At 43.8% G+C, this 20,135-nt stretch overlaps 1 protein-coding gene across 1 annotated transcript in view; it reads left to right on the top strand.

The window, feature by feature from the left end:
• The window catches only part of ptprja (protein tyrosine phosphatase receptor type Ja), a 63,138-nt gene that overhangs the window by 8,571 nt on the left and 34,432 nt on the right, over positions 1-20,135 (top strand). The window contains exons 2-5 of the mRNA XM_055934645.1: positions 12,554-12,569; positions 12,777-12,989; positions 13,237-13,494; positions 13,744-14,004. Coding sequence (XP_055790620.1) covers positions 12,554-12,569; positions 12,777-12,989; positions 13,237-13,494; positions 13,744-14,004 — 748 coding nt within the window. The remainder of the gene's footprint in view (positions 1-12,553; positions 12,570-12,776; positions 12,990-13,236; positions 13,495-13,743; positions 14,005-20,135) is intronic.

Genomic DNA, 20,135 nt, shown 5'->3' with positions numbered 1-20,135 from the left:
GTCCGGAGCTGCCATTCCTCAGTCCGGAGCTGCCCCTTACCCTGGTGCTGCCCCTTACCCTGGTGCTGCCCCTTACCCTGGTACTGCCCCTTACCCTGGTACTGCCCCTGACCCTGGTACTGCCCCTTACCCTGGTACTGCCCCTTACCCTGGTACTGCCCCTTAGTCCGGAGCTGCCCCTTAGTCCGGAACTGCCCCTTAACGCTATGGGGTTAATGTGGAGGGGGGTCATTTGGAGGAAGCTAAGGAGGCGGTTAGGGACTATGGTGACGTGGGGACCACAACCAGAGCCGGAGCCGCCACCGTGGATGGAAGCCCACCCAGACCCTCCCCTAGACTGTGTAATGGTGCGCCCGGAGTTCGCACCTTAAGGGGGGGGTTATGTCACGCCCTGGCCTTAGTATTCTTTGTTTTCTTTATTATTTTAGTTAGGTCAGGGTGTGACATGGGGAATGTTTGTGTTTTGTCGGTTTTGGGTGATTATATGGTAAAGGGGGTGTTGGGTGTATTGTATGGGTTTGTGTGTAGTGCATGTGTCTAGCGTTGTCTATGTTGGTTTAGTTGTTTAGGAGAGTCTATGGTTGCCTGAATGAGTTCCCAATTAGAGACAGCTGATTTCTGTTGTCTCTGATTGGGAGCCATATTTAGGGTAGCCATAGGCTTTCATGTGATGTGGGTAATTGTCTATGTAGAACGTTTGTAGCCTGTATGTGTATGTGCACAACGTTATTTAGCTTCACGGTCGTTTGTTGTTTTGTATAGTTTGTTAAAGTGTGTCTCCTGTGTTTGTGTATGTCGTTGCGCCACACGGGACTGGTTTCGGTTTGTTTGTTAAGTGTCATTTATGTGTAGGCTTTTTCCCTGTTCGTGCGTTCTCGTGTGTTATGTGAGTCCGTCGTTCAGATCTGTTCTACACCGTTTATTTGTTTTGTTAGTGTATAGTCAAGTTCGTGTTTTTTCCGTCTTGTCATTAAATTCATTATGTATTCAAACTCCACTGCGCCTTGGTTCAATCCCTGCTCCTCTTCGGATGAAGAAGAGGAGGACAGCCGTTACACCCTATATATATATATATATATATATATATATATATATATATATATAGCCTAACTATATATATAGCCTAACTTTCACACACTCACATAACATATAATATAATTAATATAATTATAATTAGTAGGTTTTGTTATCGGTTTTAACAAACCTTTTATTTTTGTACGTATGTATTCTATATTGTTTTTTTTGTGGTGTGGTTTTCATATAAGCCCTTGGGCTTCCAAATACACCTGCATACCATTTTTTTTATATTGTTGTCTATCACTTGTTTTCGAAATAAAACAAAAACTAGAATAGCACATCTGGGGCCCCAGGACACCTACGCTGTTTCCCAGCTGTGAGTGTTGTCTTATAGCCTACTGGTTCTGATAGCATCTTTCGTCACACTGTGCTTGCCCTTACATCCTGCGAGGAGGGGGACCAGGAATCTGTTTGTGGGAAGTTTGGAGGGTACTCAAAGCAGCGTCGCACAATGCTTCTTAAAGCAGCCACAGGAATTGACAGATGTGGGTCGGGAGTCAGTACAGTAGCCCTCGCTCCCCTCTGGGTGCCCATTGGAAGGACATGTAAACAATCTGAGAGCGTGATGGAACTGATAGGTTAACATCGGATCTGAAGAGCATCCAATTTCCCCAGTGGCCCATAGGGTCTTTGGGTTTGGGTTTTTTGAGACTGTCTGGCATGGAAAATAATGGATGAACGGGATAGACTGTTTTCGTATTGAAATGCAGAATACTGAGTTTACAAAACATTAAGAACACCTGCTCTTTCCATGACAGACTAACCAGGTGAAAGCCATGATCCCTTATTGATGTCACTTGTTACATCCACTTCAATCAGTGTAGATGAAGGGGAGGAGACAGGTTAAAGAAGGATTTTTAAGCCTTGAGACAATTGAGACATGGATTATGCATGTGTGCCATTCAGAGGGTGAATGGGCAAGACGAAAGATTTAAGTGCCTTTGAACGGGGTATGGTAGTAGGTGCCAGGCGCACCATTTTGTGTCAAGAACTGCAACGCTGCTGGGTTTTTCATGCTCAACCGTTTCCTGCGTGTATCAAGAATGGTCCACCGCCCAAAAGGACATCGAGCCAACTTGCCACAACTGTGGGAAGCTTTGGAGTCAACATGGGTCAGCATCCCTGTGGAACACCGTGCCCGACAAGTTCTTCATGTTTCGTATACTCAGTGTGTGTCCTAAAAGCAGACGAGAAGTTGACATAAAAACAGGGAGCTAAATTAGTTCACTGTCAAGTATCAACCGTCAATCTTCCAAATGCATTTATTTGCATTGAATGTCACCTCTAGCACCCAGACAAGCAAAACGACAGCATCACAATAGACGGTCACGTCCCTATTTATTTCGTAACAGGGAAATTTGTATGTGATTAGTACACATGAAAGGATTTCAGACGGCAGTGTCGACATGGCCTCTGAGATCAAATAGCCTTGTTAACTACAGTGTGGGTGGTGAGATAGTAGCTACAGTTCGGAGAGCGAGACCCGGCAATTAAAGACCCAGGAAAAGTACATGGCTTTGCATGAGTTTATCATGGAACGATTAGTCTCGTCTGTGTGTGTGAAATGACTTCTCTGTCAGTGAACTAATTTTTGATGGGAAAATTGTGACGTTGCTATCAGTGGGTCCATCTCGGGAACAAGGAAGCGAGTCCTTTTCTCCCGTCCCCTTTTATAGTTACGTATGCAGCTGTGTACAAGTTGCCGTCACATCTACATTTAGGGGTGTTTTCCTGGAATAAAAAGCATGGACACACACACACACGGGTTAGATGGGGACAGAAAACTTGTGAGTAAAGGCTTTACTGTACTTTGTTCCATAATCAAAGTTGTGCCACACTAACTCTGTTGAATTCCTCTTTCCATTTATACGAACACAATCACAGCACTTTGAAGTCGTGTTTGGTGCCACGCAACATTAGTGGTGGTCAGTGCCGTTTATGATGAGGGAAGACAATTTCTTTTTTCATGAGCATGGTCCTTATTTCTGTTACAGCATGTTGGATGACTATCACTCATATTCCATTCACCCAGTTCAATGTAACATCGATAGGTTTAGGCTACTACATGATACTCACATTTTCCCTATAACCATCATGAGGGTTGCTACAACATAGCCTATGAAGGAAAGTTTACATCTTAGGTGCACACAGGTCGAGAGAAAAAATTGAGATGACAGACAGTGACACATGGACAGACAGTGTCACATTCAATACCGTCTTGCACACTCTTGCCTGCATCTAGCTTATCTAATCATTAGTCCAACAGTTGCAAATGAGAGTTTCTATTGGACAAATTCAGGTATTTTTTATCCCTGTTTTGTTTGCTTGTCCTTCATTTTTGAAGAAATACATTTGTTGAAAAGTTTTCAAATATTGTCTCTCTCTCTTTGAGTCAACTACTCACCACATTTTATGCACTGCAGTTCTAGCTAGCTGTATCTTATGCTTTCAGTACTAGATTCATTCGCTGATCCTTTGATTGGGTGGACAACATGTCAGTTCATGCTGCAAGAGCTCTGATAGGTTGGAGGACGTTCTCCGGAAGTTGTCATAATTACTGTGTAACTCCATGGAAGGGGGTGGGAACCAACAGCCTCCTAGGTTTTGTATTGAAGTCAATGTACTAAGAGGAGGACGGAAGCTAGCTGTCCTCCGGCTACACCATGGTGCTAACCTACAGAAAGCTGTTGAGGCTAATGTAGGCCTTAATTGCAAAACAGTGTGTTTTAATCAATTATTTGGTAACGTGAATATATTTAGTATAGTTTTATTAAAAAATTATTACTTTTTCAAGTTTTAAAATGTTTGTTTTTATGAAATTCACTAAGGAGGATGGTCCTCCCCTTCCTCCTCTGAGGAGCCTTCCTCCTCTGTGGAGCCTCATGCCCGTGTCCATCGTGGGTCAAAAGTACTGCTGTCACACAACTGGTCATATCAAGTGTGCTTTAGTGGAATGCTGCACATCCCACTCCCTCTATGCCCCATCAGAATCCAGACAAGCCACTTCCAAATTAACAGCCCCAAACATGTTGCCTGCTGAACAGGCCTCTGACTCCTCTGCATGGCTATAACGCCTGACAAAGAGACACAGTGCTACAGCCCCATGTGAATGAGAGACCAGCTTCTCTGACTGACTGACTGATTCAAAGCTCTTATTGTCAGCAGATACCTAATCGCTCCCTCTATCACTGGTGGCCTATGAAGGAGCTGCGGCCCGGACGTCGGGATGCAAAATGTAATAGCCATTTTCTTTTTTGGGTTGGGTGGACGGGGAGGGCTGAACTGGAAAGGTCAGGATGAGTTCTCCTTTAAAGATGAGGAAACTGGCCCTGTGCCAGGAAAGAGAGAGTGTGTGTGTGTATGTGTGTGTGTGGGGGGGATCTAACTTAACAGAGAACTTGTTTAAACTTTGATGAGAGAGAGTGAGAGAGAGAGAAAAATAAAGAGAGAGTTTAGCACAGCGAAAGAGTCGACAAGTTGGCGGGTTACATCGTTTCCCCTGAACTGGGATTTAGTGTATGGTTGGTATAATAAAATTGACACTTCAGCTGTGGATAAACATAGCTCTCAGTATCCAAGATCTTTGTGAACCACCGATTGGCTTCACTGTTTTACAATGAAAGAAGGGAAAACCGCCCAGTATTTCAGTCCCATTATCGTGCTTCATGCATTATGCCGCTGTGGGTGTGTGGTGGTTTGCTCTCATACCCGTCTAGGACCAGGTATTATTATGGTGCACGGCTGCTGACCGTATCGACACACACACACACGTGTCACAAACACACCCTGTTGTCCACTGTTTGCTGGGCTGCCTGGCTGGCGTTTTTGCGTGAGTGCGGCTGCAGCTAGGCCAGTAACCTGAGCAGGGAGAAGTGGTGCCGATTGTTATACAATAAGGCCAGATAGGCATCTCCACACAACAAAGCACACTATAGCACCGCCGGCCTGGGACGCCAAATACCACTCAACTGATTTCCATAGATCCCGATCATAGCCACGAAACAGTAGGTGTTGTGCGACAGTGTGGGAGGTAGGATGGGTTGAAAAAGCACAGGTACATGCACACACGCGCACGTACACAGACGCACAAAGGTATGTACGAGGCTGCGTGCGCGCACACGCACACACACAGACACAAATTGCAGAAAGCGACTAAAACGACACAGAAGACAAGCCTAGATAACAACTAGCTCATTCACTGAAGATACTAGTCTCTTCTAAACTTCAATTCAATAACCAATAAGGGATCTTCCTTTTTATTGACTACTTTGGGCCAAAGTAGTGACTGGCTAAACAGTAACTGGAAAACAATCTCTCTGTCACATCTGCCAGCCACTGACTCCAGGAAACTCGGTAAACAAATCCAGAGGCAAATCTATTTGAAAATGGCTGCCATCAAACTGACATTGAGCTCTCTCTGGGGGGGACGTGGTGTGACACAACTGGCTTTTCTGTTAAAAAGCAGTCTCCTAAAACCCTTATCTTATCTGCTACACAGTTACAGTCCTCAGACAAAAATGATTGATTCAGAACGTTTCAGTCAGTACCGTGGTGTTCGATGATGCTCGTACAGGTTGTAAATGTGATCGTAGAAGTGCAATTATAAAATGGTGTTGGGTTGTAGATGGTTCAAACGTGACTGCTGTTGTGGTGCGCTTGTGTTCGATGGGTGTGCTGTCACTTAATGTGTCGTCTCCATCATCCTTCAACGTATGACTACCATAGAAAAACAATGGGTGCGATTCATTTTTTGGCAGATACAAAATGTCTGCCTGAACGCCGGCTAAAGCACTGGCAGAAACAGACTGGCACACGGAGATTGTTAATAATACTGTATAATACAGACAGAGGCTATCTTGTGTACATCTTATCATGGCTTTGGATGGAGATATCATCCCAAATTTCCCTGCAGGGTTAGTTACCGTTTTAGCTACAGTTTTTACTTCCTCGTCATTCACTTCAATTAGCCATTGATGTCTGGTTACCACTTAATGAACAGTTACAGTCCACAGAGAGAACCTGACATGGTTGATGTAATGACTGGATGGCTGGATCAGGGACAGAGACCATCCATGGTGAGAAAATGTCCACACTCATTTGATAGAAACACCACAGAAGTTCACCATGGCATAGTAACTGATTACACTCCAATTGTTCCAGTCATAACTTATAGTTTAACGAACGCCTCGTGGAGGCGCACCACTTAACAGTGGTGTTATCACCTCAACCACATGAAGGAGTCAGAGCGTTGATTTATTAGACCATGTCGGGTGGCACTTCTCTTCCTTTGTTTGAGGTGGAGACAAAGGTAACTGCCAAAATAGAGGAAACATCAACATAAAGGGTCTTAATAGGCTGTTGGGCCACCAGAACATCTTAAATGTGCCTTGGCATAGGTTCTACAAGTGTCTGGTACTCTATTGGAGGTATGCAACACCATTCTTCCACAAGAAATTCCATCATTCGTTTTTTTGTTGATGGTGGTAGAGGAAACGCTGTCTCAGGCGCGGCTCCAGAATCTACCATAAGTGTTCAATTGGATTGACATCTGGTGACCGACACACACACATTAAACCCCCTATGCTCCATTGAGACCCCTCGTTTAACGTCACTGAGATCTCTTCTTCTAGCCATGGTAGCCAAAATAATGGGCAACTGGGCATTTTTATACATGACCCTAAGCATGATTGGATGTCAATTGCTTAATTAACAGAACCACACCTGTGTGGAAGCACCTGTTTTATTATTTGTATCCCTCATTTGCTCATGTATTTCCTTTATTTTGTCAGTTACCTGTACATCCCAGTGTAATTACTGGCTGAGAGGACCTGTGTTTCTTCCATGCTGTTATCAGGGTGTGTCGCAGACCAGGCCAGGGTGGGCTACTTGGTGCTAGGATGTTGTTTCAGCTTAAAAACAATGACTAGGTCACTCAGGAGAGAGACCGACTGGCTGGCTGGCTGGGAGAAGTCCACACAATGCATGTGGAAATGTGCCTTTGGCTTCACAGTAAAACGGTACACGTAATGAAAGATACTTCTTGAGAATAAACGACTTCCCGTAACTGCATTGTGTGCAACATATTTCTGAATGAGTTTTGTGAAAACAAAATGATTTGTTTAAGGTTTTCTATAGCACGGGTGTTCCTGGGTGATGCTGGTTCCATGACCAGCCAGAATGAATGAGGTCGTGAAAAGTCCAGCATTTCAAACAATTAGCTAGTTCACAGATAGTGCTTTGCGATCTACACTAACTATACAAAACATTAGGAACACCTGCTCTTCCATGACACGGACTGACCAGGTGAAATCTATGATCCCTTATTGATGTTACTTGTTGAATCCACTTCAATCAGTGTAGACGAAGGGGAGGAGACAGGTTAAAGAAGGATTTTTTTGGGCCATCCAGCCAACTTGACACAACTGTGGTAGCATCCCTGTGCGCCAGCATCCCTGTGGCATCAACATGGGCCAGCATCCCTGTGGAACGCATTCGAGACCTTGTAGAGTCCGTGCCCTGACGAGTTGAGGCTGTTCTGAGGGTATGTATTCTGTTTCTAGGATTTCCACCCGCAGTGTAGAACGTAGAACTTCAGCTTCAAAACCATCAGCCTGGCTCCCCATGCTCTGTCCACTCCTCCACGTGTACACACAAACACTTTCAGCTGGCAAACCCTCAGAGACTGTCTTAGCCCGGTGTTTCGCAGTGCCTCCATCAATCAATATCAGCCAAGTTATACTAAAATGTATCCACAAAATACTTGAAAATATTAGGTCTTAGGTTTTTGACTGACAATCGCAAAGTTGTGGGTTCAAGTCCCATTTGGACTACTGTACCCTTTAAATTCGCTTATCAGAATGTTGATCAGAATTAAACACTTTCATGGGGAACATAGATTGTTGGGTCATGTTCATGTCAGTTAATGAATAACATCTATAGCTGTATTTCAAGTCGCCAGCAAGTCTGTCTCCTCACTTTCTCACAAAGCAAGCGCTTCCAGAACTGTATTACATCAAAAAAACTCCCAAGCCCACACCCTGTGCTGCCTCCCTAGCCTTTAGGAAGAATAGGAGAACAAAGGGGATTGAGAGAAGAGGGAAGTTGGGAGGGGTGGCAGGCAGGCAGGAGGGGGGGAGAAAGTGGCAGGGTTGGTGATATGAATAGTGATGGCAAGGGTAAGGACGGGGAGAGGGGTCTCCGGGGAGTACCAGGGGAGGCAGTGGTGACTGTAGGCCCAGAGAGGATATCTTCCTGTCCCAACTGAATGTCACAGCGGATGGGCTGCTATCTGGAGATCTGGATCTGAAAGCTCTACATCTGGGTCTGGATGTTGGTCTGAGTCTAGGCCTGGCTTTTTATTACACCATTTCAGTCAACTTCCTCGTCAATGTCGTTCCGCGAGTTGTCAAGTGTGCCCAACTGTGGCTAATGTAATGAAGGATATGACTTTTCTAATCAGACCACACCCAGTATGTTAAGTGGAGTTAATGAATCTCCTCATCTGCTGGACTGCAAAGCCGAGGCTGTCTAGGCGAGGACCGGGTTTGTATAGGGGACTCACTAGTGGGACGGGATAATGTGGGTGTGATGTTTAGTCGTCTGGTAAACAGAGTGGACCGCAGGACATCAGCCAAGGCCTGCGGTTTGCATTTGTGGAATGTTTACTTTTGACTACTTTTGACAATCAAAAATTGTGGTGGACTGGACTAGGAAACTGGCAAGTTGCCATCATACAAAACATTGAATCAAAGTTTATTGGTCGTGTACACAGATTTTTGGTGTTATAGCAAGTGCAGTGAAATGCTTATGATTCTAGCTCCAACAGTGTATGTTTCACAAATACAATACCAATACACAAATAATAAAAAAATCTAAACAAGAAATCCGGAGACAGAATGGGTCCAATTAATAATCTAGTCGATATATTATTGAGCATTTGTCAGAATCCAGAATATAAATACTGTATGTGGGGTGTACAGACAGTATATACACTGAACAAAAATATACACACAACATGCAAAGTGTCCCTCTGACATTTTTCATGACCTGAAAAAGCTTATTTTTCACGAATTTTGTGCACACATTTGTTTACATCCCTGTTAGTGAGCATTTCTCCTTTGCCAAGGAGAATCCATCCACCTGACAGGTGTGGCATATCAAGAAGCTGATTAAACAGCATGATTATTACACGAGTGCACCTTGTGCTGGGAACAATAAAAGGCCACTCTAAAATGTGCAGTTTTGTCACACAACACAATGCCACAGATGACTCAAGTTTTGCAGGAATGTCCACCAGAGTTGTTGCCAGAGAATTTGATGTTAATTTCTGTACCATAAGCTGCCTCCGACATCGTTTTAGAGAATTTGGCAGTACGTAAAACCGGCCTCACAAACGCAGACCACGTGTAACCACCCCAGCCCATCCGGTTTCTTCACCTGCAGGATCGTATGAGGGGGGGAGGGGGGGGGGGGGGGGGGGGGGTGGAGGGGGGGTGGAGGGGGGGGGGGTGGGTGGTGCTGAGGAGTATTTCTGTCTGTAATAAAGCCCTTTTGTGTGGAAAAACTCATTCTGATTGGCTGGGCTCTATATTCATGGGGCATTAGTCTCAAGGTGCAGGGCTGAGAACTGGGCAGGTAGCCAGCTAGTATTGGCTGTTCAACAGTCTGATGGCCAGGAGATAGAAGCTGTTTTTCAGTGTCTGCCTGCCAGAAGGTAGCAGAGTGAACAGACTGTGGCTCGGGTGGCTGAGGTCCTAGATGATCATCTTGGCCTTCCTTTGACACTGAGTGCTGTACATTTCCTGGAGGGCAGGCAGCGTGTCCCCCAGTGATGCGTTGGGCTGACCACACCACCCTCTGGAGAGCCATGTGCAGTTGCCGCACTAGGCGGTGATGCAGCCCGACAGAATGCTCTCAATGGTGCATCTGTAGAAATTCATGAGGGTCTTCGGGGCCATGGAGATTTTCTTCAGCCGCCTGAGGTTGTAGAGGTTGTACATCAGCGGAGGATTCTGAGGGGAGAACAGCTCATAATAAAGACTGGAATGGAGTCAATGGAGTGGTATCAACCACATGAAAACCCCTATGTTTGATGTGTTTGATACCATACCATTGACTCCATTCCAGCCATTATTATGAGCTGTTCTCCCCTTAGCAGCCTCCGTTGTTGTACATAGATTATTCCACTGGTAGGTAATGTGCTTGGAGACTTCAGATGGCCTGTGTCATGACCCATCTGGCCCAAGGTGACACAGACACGTCCAAAATGATTGGCACCCTTGATAAAGTGCGAATAAAAAAGACTGTATAAAATAAATAATACAAATACGGAGCTACTGTATGTTGTATGCTCCAAGAAATTATATTGATATTATTTTATACTAATACATTAGCTCAGAGCAAAATATTTTTTATAAAAAAGTAATGAAAGAAAACAAAAAAACATTGGTGTCAAATGTATTGGTACCTGTTCCCTTTCGAGTGTTTTTCTAAAATGTTTTATTGAAGAATACATTGGGATGATCACCATTCCTCCATACAGAATCTTTCCTGATCCTTGACATCCTTCGGGCTGCGCTGATGAACTGCCCTCTTCAATTCAAACAACATGTTTTCAAGTCCAGAGACTGAGATGGCCATTGCAAAATGCTGATTTTGTGGTCAATGAACCATTTCGTTGTGGATGTTGATGTGTGCTTGGGGTTGTCTTGCTGGAAGATCCACTTGGGGACTCCTGGCAGAGGAAACCAGGTTTTTAGATAAAATGTCCTGGTACTCCAGGGCTCCAGGACCAGTGGAAGCAAAACATCCCCATAACATCAAAGATACACCACCATATTTTACAGTAGGTATGAGATTATTTTCTGTATATACATTCTTCTTTCGAAGTACAAACCCACCACTGGTGTATGTGGTCAAAGAGCTCTATTTCTGTCTCATCTCTGTTTAACAAACTACAGGCATTTACATTTGTTGTTACTTCCAAATAGCCTATTGGCATGGAGGGGGCGTCTAATTGTAGATTTAGAGACTTGGTGACCCTAAAATGCAAAGTTCTATAATTTTCAAACTTTCGCCCTTGGACTTTTCTTTGTCTTTCTCACTGTGCGTGGGGACAAGATACACTTAGGTCCTCTAGCAGGCAAGTTTATCACTGTTCCAGGGATTTTAAACTTCTTAATTGTTGCCCTAATAGTGGTAAGTGTAATTGTTTTTCAGTATTTTTGTTTTACCCAATCCCTGATTTATGAAAGTCAACAACCATTTCTCTCTTTACATTTGTGATTTCTTTGCCTTTCCCCATGGTGATAGATGACAAAGGGATTTTACATGCGTGTTACCTAATTTTTATACCCCAGTGAAACAGGAAGCCATGGAAGGCCACAATACAGTTCCTTAAACTGAGATTAATTTAAAGTAGAATGTTAATGCAGATTTCATTTTGTTTGATTTTAGTTCTAACAATATTTAGGGGTGTCAATCAATTTGACACCTATCTTTTTTAGATATATATATTTTTTTAATCTCCTTTGTCTTGATCATGTTGAGGGAGAGGTTGTTATCCTGGCACCACACTGCCAGGTCTCTGACCTCCTCCTTATAGGCTGTCTCATCCTTGTCAGTGATCAGGCCTACTACTGTTGTGTCATCTGCAAACTTAATGATGGTGTTGGAGTCGTGCTTGGACATCCAATCATGGGTGAACAGGGAGTACAGGAGGGGACTAAGCACGCACCCCTGAGGGGCCCCTGTGTTGAGGATCAGCATGGCAGATATGTTGTTACCTACCCTTACCACCTGGAGGCAGCCCATCAGGAAGTCCAGAATCCACTTGCAGAGGGAGGTGCTTAGTCCCAGGGTCATTAGCTTAGTGATGAGTTTTGAGGGCACTATGGTATTGAACACTGAGCTGTAGTCAATGAATAGCATTCTCCTGTAGGTGTTCCTTTTGTCCATGTGGGAAAGGGCAGTGTGGATCTGTTGGGGCGGTATGCAAATTGGAGTGGGTCTATGGTTTCTGGGATAATGGTGTTGATGTGACCCATGACCAGCCTTTCAATGCGTTTCATGGCTACAGAGTGTTACGGGTCATTAGTCATTTAGGCAGGTTACCTTGGTGTTCTTGGGGACAGGGACAATGGTGGTCTGCTTGAAACATGTTGGTATTACAGACTTGGTCAGGGACAGTTGAAAAGGTCAGTGAAGACACTTGCCAGTTGGACAGCGCATGCTCGGAGTACATGTCCTGATAATCCGTCTGGCTCTGCGGCCTTGTTATTGTTGATTCTGGCACGCGATGGCAAAAAAAATATTCTAATTTAGCCCTCCATGGAAAATAATTGCTCAGACCTGCCCTAGATGGTATGATTGCTAGAATAGGCCAGGAGTTGTGGAGTCAACAATTTGATCACTGTTCTGAGTCAATGCTGACCTCTACTGGTATGATTACTAACTGTCCTTTTCATCTTCCTTACAGGGCTCACAAGCTCAATGTAAGTACAGCCATTTCCACTTCAAGAATTTATGAAAGATAAATCTGAAGTAAGTAGATGACGATGAATGATACGAAGTACACTTCATTTCAAAGTTCCAGAAACACAGTCAAGGTCCTAATTGTGATTCAAACAGGTACAGTATATAAATGTGCAAACAAGTTCTGATTTGGTTTCCCTCAATCCAAAACTCTCCTACCATTTTAGGCGCTCCCTGTACGAATTTCAAAGCCAGTACAACAGCAACAGAGATTAATATTCAGGTACACTCCAACTGCAGCGTGAGCACTGGCAGTACTTCAGTTTTCACCAACTCAACTATGGCCACCCTGTCTGGACTGGCTCCTGGGTCCACCTACCTTGTGCATGTCCTGTGTAACGATATCCAACAAGTCAACTGCTGCAATAACTTCACAACAAGTAAGTATCTCACTCTAAGGGCTAGTTTTGACCCAGATTAAGCCTGGTCCTGGACTGAAAATAACTTTGTGTTGCTCCTGACAAGCTCTCCTTCAACGACTATCTTAATTACTGTGAGAACTTCAACGTTTTCTCTCAACTCTGCAATGTTCTTCGGCTGTATATTTCTGGCTCACAACGTCTACTTCTGTAGTAATTCCAGACATACTTGTTCTCTCTCCCCCACCCACCTTTCTTGCACGCACAGAGCCTGAAACCATCACAATCCTCACTGTAACCAAAATCACAACATCATCGGTGTCTCTGAGCTGGACTAAACCAGAGGGTAGCTCCTTCTATAGAGTAAAGTGGACTGATGGCAGTATCAATGACAGTCAGAATACCACAGGAACTTCTGTAAATATTACTGGTCTCACTGCTGGAGTGCAGTATGACTTCGCAGTCACTGCAGTGGCTGAAGATAACAAAAGTGAAGGACGAAACAAAACCGTTTTGAAATATACAAGTGAGTAACTCAGATACTTTAATGTCGGATTGTGTCAAGGCCACAGGCACTATTTATATTAGTTTATATATTACTTGTTCACATCCAAGAACATGTGATAAGTTGCCATGTCTGTTGCAATAAGAAACACAATGCTTTCATGCATTTCACATTAAATGTCTCTCATTTAGGCTCACTTGATAATATTGGATTTGATTCAGTTGAAATTCTGTATCTTTTCCCAAATGTCCCTCTCTCTTGCACGCACAGAGCCTGCAATCGTCAGGAAACTTACTGTGTCTGAAATCAGAACATCCTCTGTGTCTCTGAGCTGGACTGAACCAGAGGGAAACAGATCCTTCTATATAGTACAGTGGACTGATGGCAGTGACATTGGCAGTAAGAATACCACAGAAACCTCCACTACCATCACTGGGCTGACTGCTGGAGTGCAGTACAGCTTCACAGTCACTGCAGTGGCTGGAGATAAAACAACTGTAGGAGAAGGCAATACAACAACCACTTTTACAAGTAAGCATCTTTGTTGAGTGCTTTTTAAAATGTGATACCTTCATTTAATTAGGCAAGGCAGTTAAGAACAAATTCTTATTTTCAATGATGGCCTAGGAACAGTGCCTTGTTCAGGGGCAGAATGACAGATTTGTACCTTGTCAGCTCAGGGATTTGAACTTGCAACCTTTCGGTTACTAGTCCAACGCTCTAACCAGTAGGCCACCCTGCCGCCCTGATATTTTTTAATATTTTTCTTAGATATACAATTCTTTCAGAAGGTTTTCATACTCCTTGACTTATTGCAAGTCTTTTGGTGTTACAGCCTGAATTCAAAATTGATATAAAAAAAATGTCTTCACCCATCTACGCGCAATACCCCTTAATGAGAAAATTAAAAAATGTTATGAATATTTGCACATTTATTGAAAATGAAATATCTAATTTACATAAGTATTCAACCCCTTGATTTAATACATGTTAGAATCACATTTGGCAGCGATTACAGCTGTGAGTCTGTCTGGGTATGTCTCTTAGAGCTTTGCATGCCTGGATTGTACGATATTTGCGCATTACGTTTTTACAAATTAATTACAAATGAAAATGTGAAATGTCTCTCAATAAGTATTCAATCCTTTTGTTATGACAAGCTTAAATAAGTTCAGGAGTAAAAATGTGGTTAACAAGTCCCATAATAAGTTACATTGGCTCACTGTGTGCAATAAGTGTTCATCATGATTTGACTACATGATGACTTCGAGCAGTGAATTTCAAACACAGATTCAACCACAAAGACCAGGGAGGTTTTCCAATGCCTTGCAAAGAAGGGCACCAATTGGTAGATGGGTAAAAATTAAAAAGCAGACATTGAATATCCGTTTGAGCATGGTGAAGTTATTAATTATACATTGGATGGTGTATCAATACACCTAGTCACTACAAAGATACAGACGTCCTTCCAAACTCAGTTGCCGGAGAGAAAGGAAACCGCTCATGGATTTCACCATGAGGCCAATGGTGACTTTAAAACAGTTACAACTTTTAATGGCTGTGATAGGAGAAAACTGGGGAAGGCTCAACAACATTGTAGTTACTCCACAATACTATCAATGACAGTGAAAAGGAAGCTTGTACAGAATAAAAATATTCCAAAACATGCATCCTGTTTGTAATAAGGCACAAGAGTAAAACTGCAAAAAAAACGTTATGTCCTTAATATAGTTTTTTTACCTTTATTTAACTAGGCAAGTGAGTTAAGATTTGCCGATCGAATCCCCAAGCTGACAAGTTAAAAATATGTCTTTCTGCCCCTGGACAAGGCAGTTAACCCAATGTTCCTAGGCCGTCATTGTAAATAAGAATTTGTTCTTAACTGACTTGTCTAGTTAAATAAATATTTTTTTACAATGACGGCCCACACCGGCCAAACCTGGACGATGCTAGACCAATTGGAAGGCCAATAGGGCGGCACACAATCACGGCCGGTTGTGAGACAGCCTGGAATCAAACCAAGGTGTCTGTAGTGACGAAACTCTAACACTGAGATGCAGTGCCTTAGACCACTGCCCCACTCAAGAGCACAAGATAAGGCGTTATGTTTGCGGCAAATCCAACACAACACATCCATGAGTACCACTCTTCATATATTCAAGCATGGTGGTGGCTGCATCATGTTATGGGGATGCTTGTCATCGGCAAGGACTAGGGAATTTGGTTTTTAGGATAAAATTAACAGAATAGAGCGAAGCACAGGCAAAATCCTAGAGGAAAACTTGGTTCAGTCTCATTTCTAACAGACAATGGGAGACAAATTCAGCAGGAAAACCTTTCAGCAGGATAATAACCTAAAAAAAAGGCTAAATATACACTGGAGTTGCTTACCAAGATGTCATTGAATGTTCCTGATTGGCCTAGTTATAGTTTTTACCTAAATTGGCTTGGAAATCTATGGCAAGACTTGAAAATGGCTATCTAGCAATGATCAACAACCAACTTGACAGAGCTTGAAGAATTAAAAAAGAATAATGTGCAAATATTGTCAAATCCAGGTGGGTAAAGCTTATAGAGACATACCCAGAAAGACTCACAGATATGTCTATTTCATTTTCAATAAATATGCAAACATTTCTAAAAATAGATTTTCCCTTTGTCATTATGTTGTACTGTGTGTAGATGGGTGAGCAATTTTTTAAATTTAATCCATTTTGAATTCAGGCTAAAACACAACCAGATGTAGAATAAGCCAAGGGGTATGAATACTTTCTGATGGCATCGTACATCTTCTGGCTTTTCTATGCATTGTCCAGACTCTGTCCAGACTTTGTTAACAGCAGCTGGTGCGCGATCTGTAATGTTAAGGAAGTCTCGTGTTTTTGCTCACCTGAGCTAGAATAACTCATGATAAGCTGCAGACCACACAATTTACCAACAGAGTTTTCATCTGTATTTTTCGTAGCCGTCTACTGACCACCACAAACCGATGCTGGCAGTAAGACTACACTCAAAGAGCTGTTTAGTGCCATAAGCAAATGTAACCGGTGTGAAATGGCTAGCTAGTTAGCGAGGTGCGCGCTAATAGCGTTTCAAATCGGTGACGTCACTCGCTCTGAGACTTTGAAGTAGTTGTTCCCCTTACTCTGCAAGGGCCGCGGCTTTTGTGGAGCGATGGGTAACGATGCTTCGAGGGTGGCTGTTGTCGATGTGTGCAGAGCGTCCCTGGTTCGAACCCAGGTAGGGGCGAGGAGAGGGACGGAAGCTATACTGTTACATTGATGCTGTTGACCCGGATCACTGGTTGCTGCGGAAAAGGAGGAGGTCAAAAGGGGGGTGAGTGTAACCGGTGTCAAATTGCTAGCTAGTTAGCGGGGTGCGCACTAATAGCGTTTCAATCGGTGACGTCACTCGCTCTGAGACCTTGAAGTATTTGTTCCTATTGCTCTGCACCCTAACCACACACACACAATGATACATTGAGAATATGTGTGCTACTGATTGAACTCAGCCAGCAGCTCCTGAAGAGGAAGATCACCATGGTTGGCAAAGTTAGAAAGAACAAGCCTGAGCTCCCCCCTGCACTCCTCACAACAAGGGGGAGAGAGGCATTCACCCCTACCACCACTCTAGTTTCTTACCTCCAAAAGAGGAACAAGAATGTGGTCCTCCTGAACACACTGCACAAAACGGCTGAGATCAGTGATCATCCTGGACTACAACCAAAACAAAGGAGGTGTGGACAACTTGGACAAGGTGATTGGAACTTACAGCTGCAGAAGGATTACTGCCCGCTGGCCCCTGGTCATCTTCCATAACATTATTAATGTGTCCTCATACAATGCCTTTGTGATATGGAACAAGATCAACCCTAACTGGATGCCTGATAGGCGGAACAAGAGGAGGGTGTTCCTGGAGCAGCTAGGAAAGGCACTTGTAACCCCACACATTCAAAGAAGGGAGTGTCTCCCCCGCACAGCAGCCTCTGCAGCGCTTGTGAAAGCTGTTCAGGGGGCTGAATCTTGTCCTGATCCACCTGAGGCTGCAGCTGGGGCAGGCAAGAGGAGATGCCAATTCTGCCCCCCAAAAAAGGACTGTAAAACAATTATGACAGGTGTGTTATAATAAAAACGAGTGTTGTCCACTGATTAAATGCAGTCATTCTGCATTGTGAAGAGGGAAAACGCAGATATTCACAAAGTTTGTGATGAATGACAGGTTGTTTCATCATGCAAAATAGATTTGGGGTTTCAAATTCAATTTAGCTGCTCTATTTTAGGGGTTTAGTGAAGGCGGGTCATTTTTTACCCTTAGGACAAGGGGAGTATACAGAATGTTAAGACTACACAAGGGTTAAGTTACTTTCGTAATTCCGGTTCTCTGATAATACAGTAAGCTGTCTCACCGCATTTCCCTGCTCGCAAGAGTTCAAGGAAGAGAGAAATGCGAGATGTATAGAGATGGATAGAGTAGGTAGTAATTCATCTAATTGCATGATCTTCTCCCAAAATGTACATTTCTTGCACGTTCAGAGCCTGAAGTCATCAAGAAACTTACCTGTCACTGACATTACAAGATCATCTGTGTCTCTGATCTGTGTCTCAAGAAATGTACATTTTGGGAGAAGATTATGCAATTAGATGAACGAACCAGAGGGAAACAGCTCCTTCTATAGAGTAGAGTGAACTGATGGCAGTAGAGATATGAATGAAGCCACCAAAGAGACAGCCTTAAGTGTAACTGAGCGGACTGCTGGAGGGCAGTACACATTCAGTGTCACTGCAGTGGCTGGAAATGAGATTACTGAAGGCAAAAAGAAAGAGGCTTTATTTACTCCTTACAAGTAAGACGTAGTTTACAATATCTGGATTCTTAGTTTCAAGTCCGTTATGTGTCATGCTGAAGGCCTGAATGACGTTGTAAAGTATAGTGTCTTTCGTCCCCTCAAACCCCCTTCCAGGCACCCACAGAGCCTGAAGAAATCAGGAACCTCACTCTTACTGAAATTCTAAATCAAATCAAACTTTATTTGCCACATGCACCGAATACAACAGGTGTAAATCTCACTGTGAAATACAGTTCAAGAAAATATTTACCAAATAAACTAATGTAAAAAATTATAAAAATGAACAATAAAATTACAATAATGAGAATATATAAAGGGGGTGCCGGTACTGAGTCAATGTGCGGGGGTACAGGTTAGTCGAGGTAATTTGTATATGTAGGTAGCGGTAAAGTGACTATGCATAGATAATACACAGCGAATAGCAGCAGCGGTTTGCGGGGGATGTCAATGTAAATAGTCCGGTGGCCATTTGATTCATTGTTCCGAAGTCTTATGGCTTGGGGGTAGAAGCTGTTAATTAGCCTTTTGGTCCTAGACTTGACGCTCCGGTACCGCTTGCCATGCGGTAGCAGAGAGAACAGTCTATGACTTGGGTGACTGGAGTCTGACAATTTTTGGGGCTTTCCTCTGACACCACCTAGTATAAAGGTCCAGGATGGCAGGAAGCTTGGCCCCAGTGATTTACTGGGCCGGACACACTATTCTCTGTAGTTCCTTACGGTCAGATGCCGAGCAGATGCCATATCAGGTGGTGATGCAATCGATCAGGATGCTCTTGATGGTGCGGCTGTAGAACTTTTTGAGAATCTGGGGATCCATGACATATCTTTTCAGTCTCCTGAGGGGGAAAAGGTGTTACCATGCTGTCTTCACAACTGTCTTGGTGTGTTTGGACCATGATAGTTTGTTGGTGATGTGGACACCAAGGAACTTGAAACTCACAACCCGCTCCACTACAGCCCCATCGATGTTAATGGGGGCCTGTTCGGCCCTCCTTTTCCTGTAGTCCGCGATCAGCTTCTTTGTCTTGCTCACATTGAGGGAGAGGTTGTTGTTTCTGACTTCCTCCCTATTGGCTGTCTCCCGATAGGCTGTCTCGTTGTCGGTGATCAGGCCTACCACTGTTGTGTCATCAGCAATCTTAATGATGGTGTTGGAGTCGTGTTTGGCCACGCAGTCATGGGTGAACAGGGAGTACAGGAGGGGACGAAGCTCACACTCCTAAGGGGCCCTAGTGTTGAGGATCAGCGTGGCAGACGTGTTGTTGCCTACCCTTACCACCTGGGGGCGGCTCGTCAGGAATCCAGGATCCAGTAGCAGAGGGAGGTGTTTAGTCCCAGGCTCTTTAGCTTAGTGATGAGCTTTGTGGGCACTATGGTGTTGCACGCTGAGCTGTAGTAAATAAACAGCATTCTCACATAGGTGTTCTTTTTGTCCAGGTGGGAAAGGGCAGTGTGGAGTGCGATTGAGATTGCTTCATCTGTGGATCTGTTGGTGCGTTATGGAGTGGATCTTGGGTATCTGTGAGGATGCTGTTGATGTAAGCCATGACCAGCCTTTCAAAGCACTTCATGTCTACAGACGTGAGTGGTACTGAGGGTAATAATTTTGGCAGGTTACCTTAGTTTCCCTGGACACAAGGACATGCTGGTCTGCTTGAAACATGTAGGTATCACAGACTCGGTCAGGTTGAAAATGTCAGTGAAAACACTTGCCAATTGGTCAGCGCATGCTTTGAGTACACGTCCTGGTAATCTGTCTGGCCCCGCGGCTTTGTGAATGTTGACCTGTTTAAAGGTCTTGTTCACATCGGCTA

Source organism: Salvelinus fontinalis, chromosome 9, assembly GCF_029448725.1.
Source record: "Salvelinus fontinalis isolate EN_2023a chromosome 9, ASM2944872v1, whole genome shotgun sequence".
Lineage (NCBI taxonomy): Eukaryota > Metazoa > Chordata > Actinopteri > Salmoniformes > Salmonidae > Salvelinus > Salvelinus fontinalis.
The sequence above is the reverse complement of the archived record's forward strand: the minus strand, read 5'-3'. Positions and strand labels throughout refer to the sequence as shown.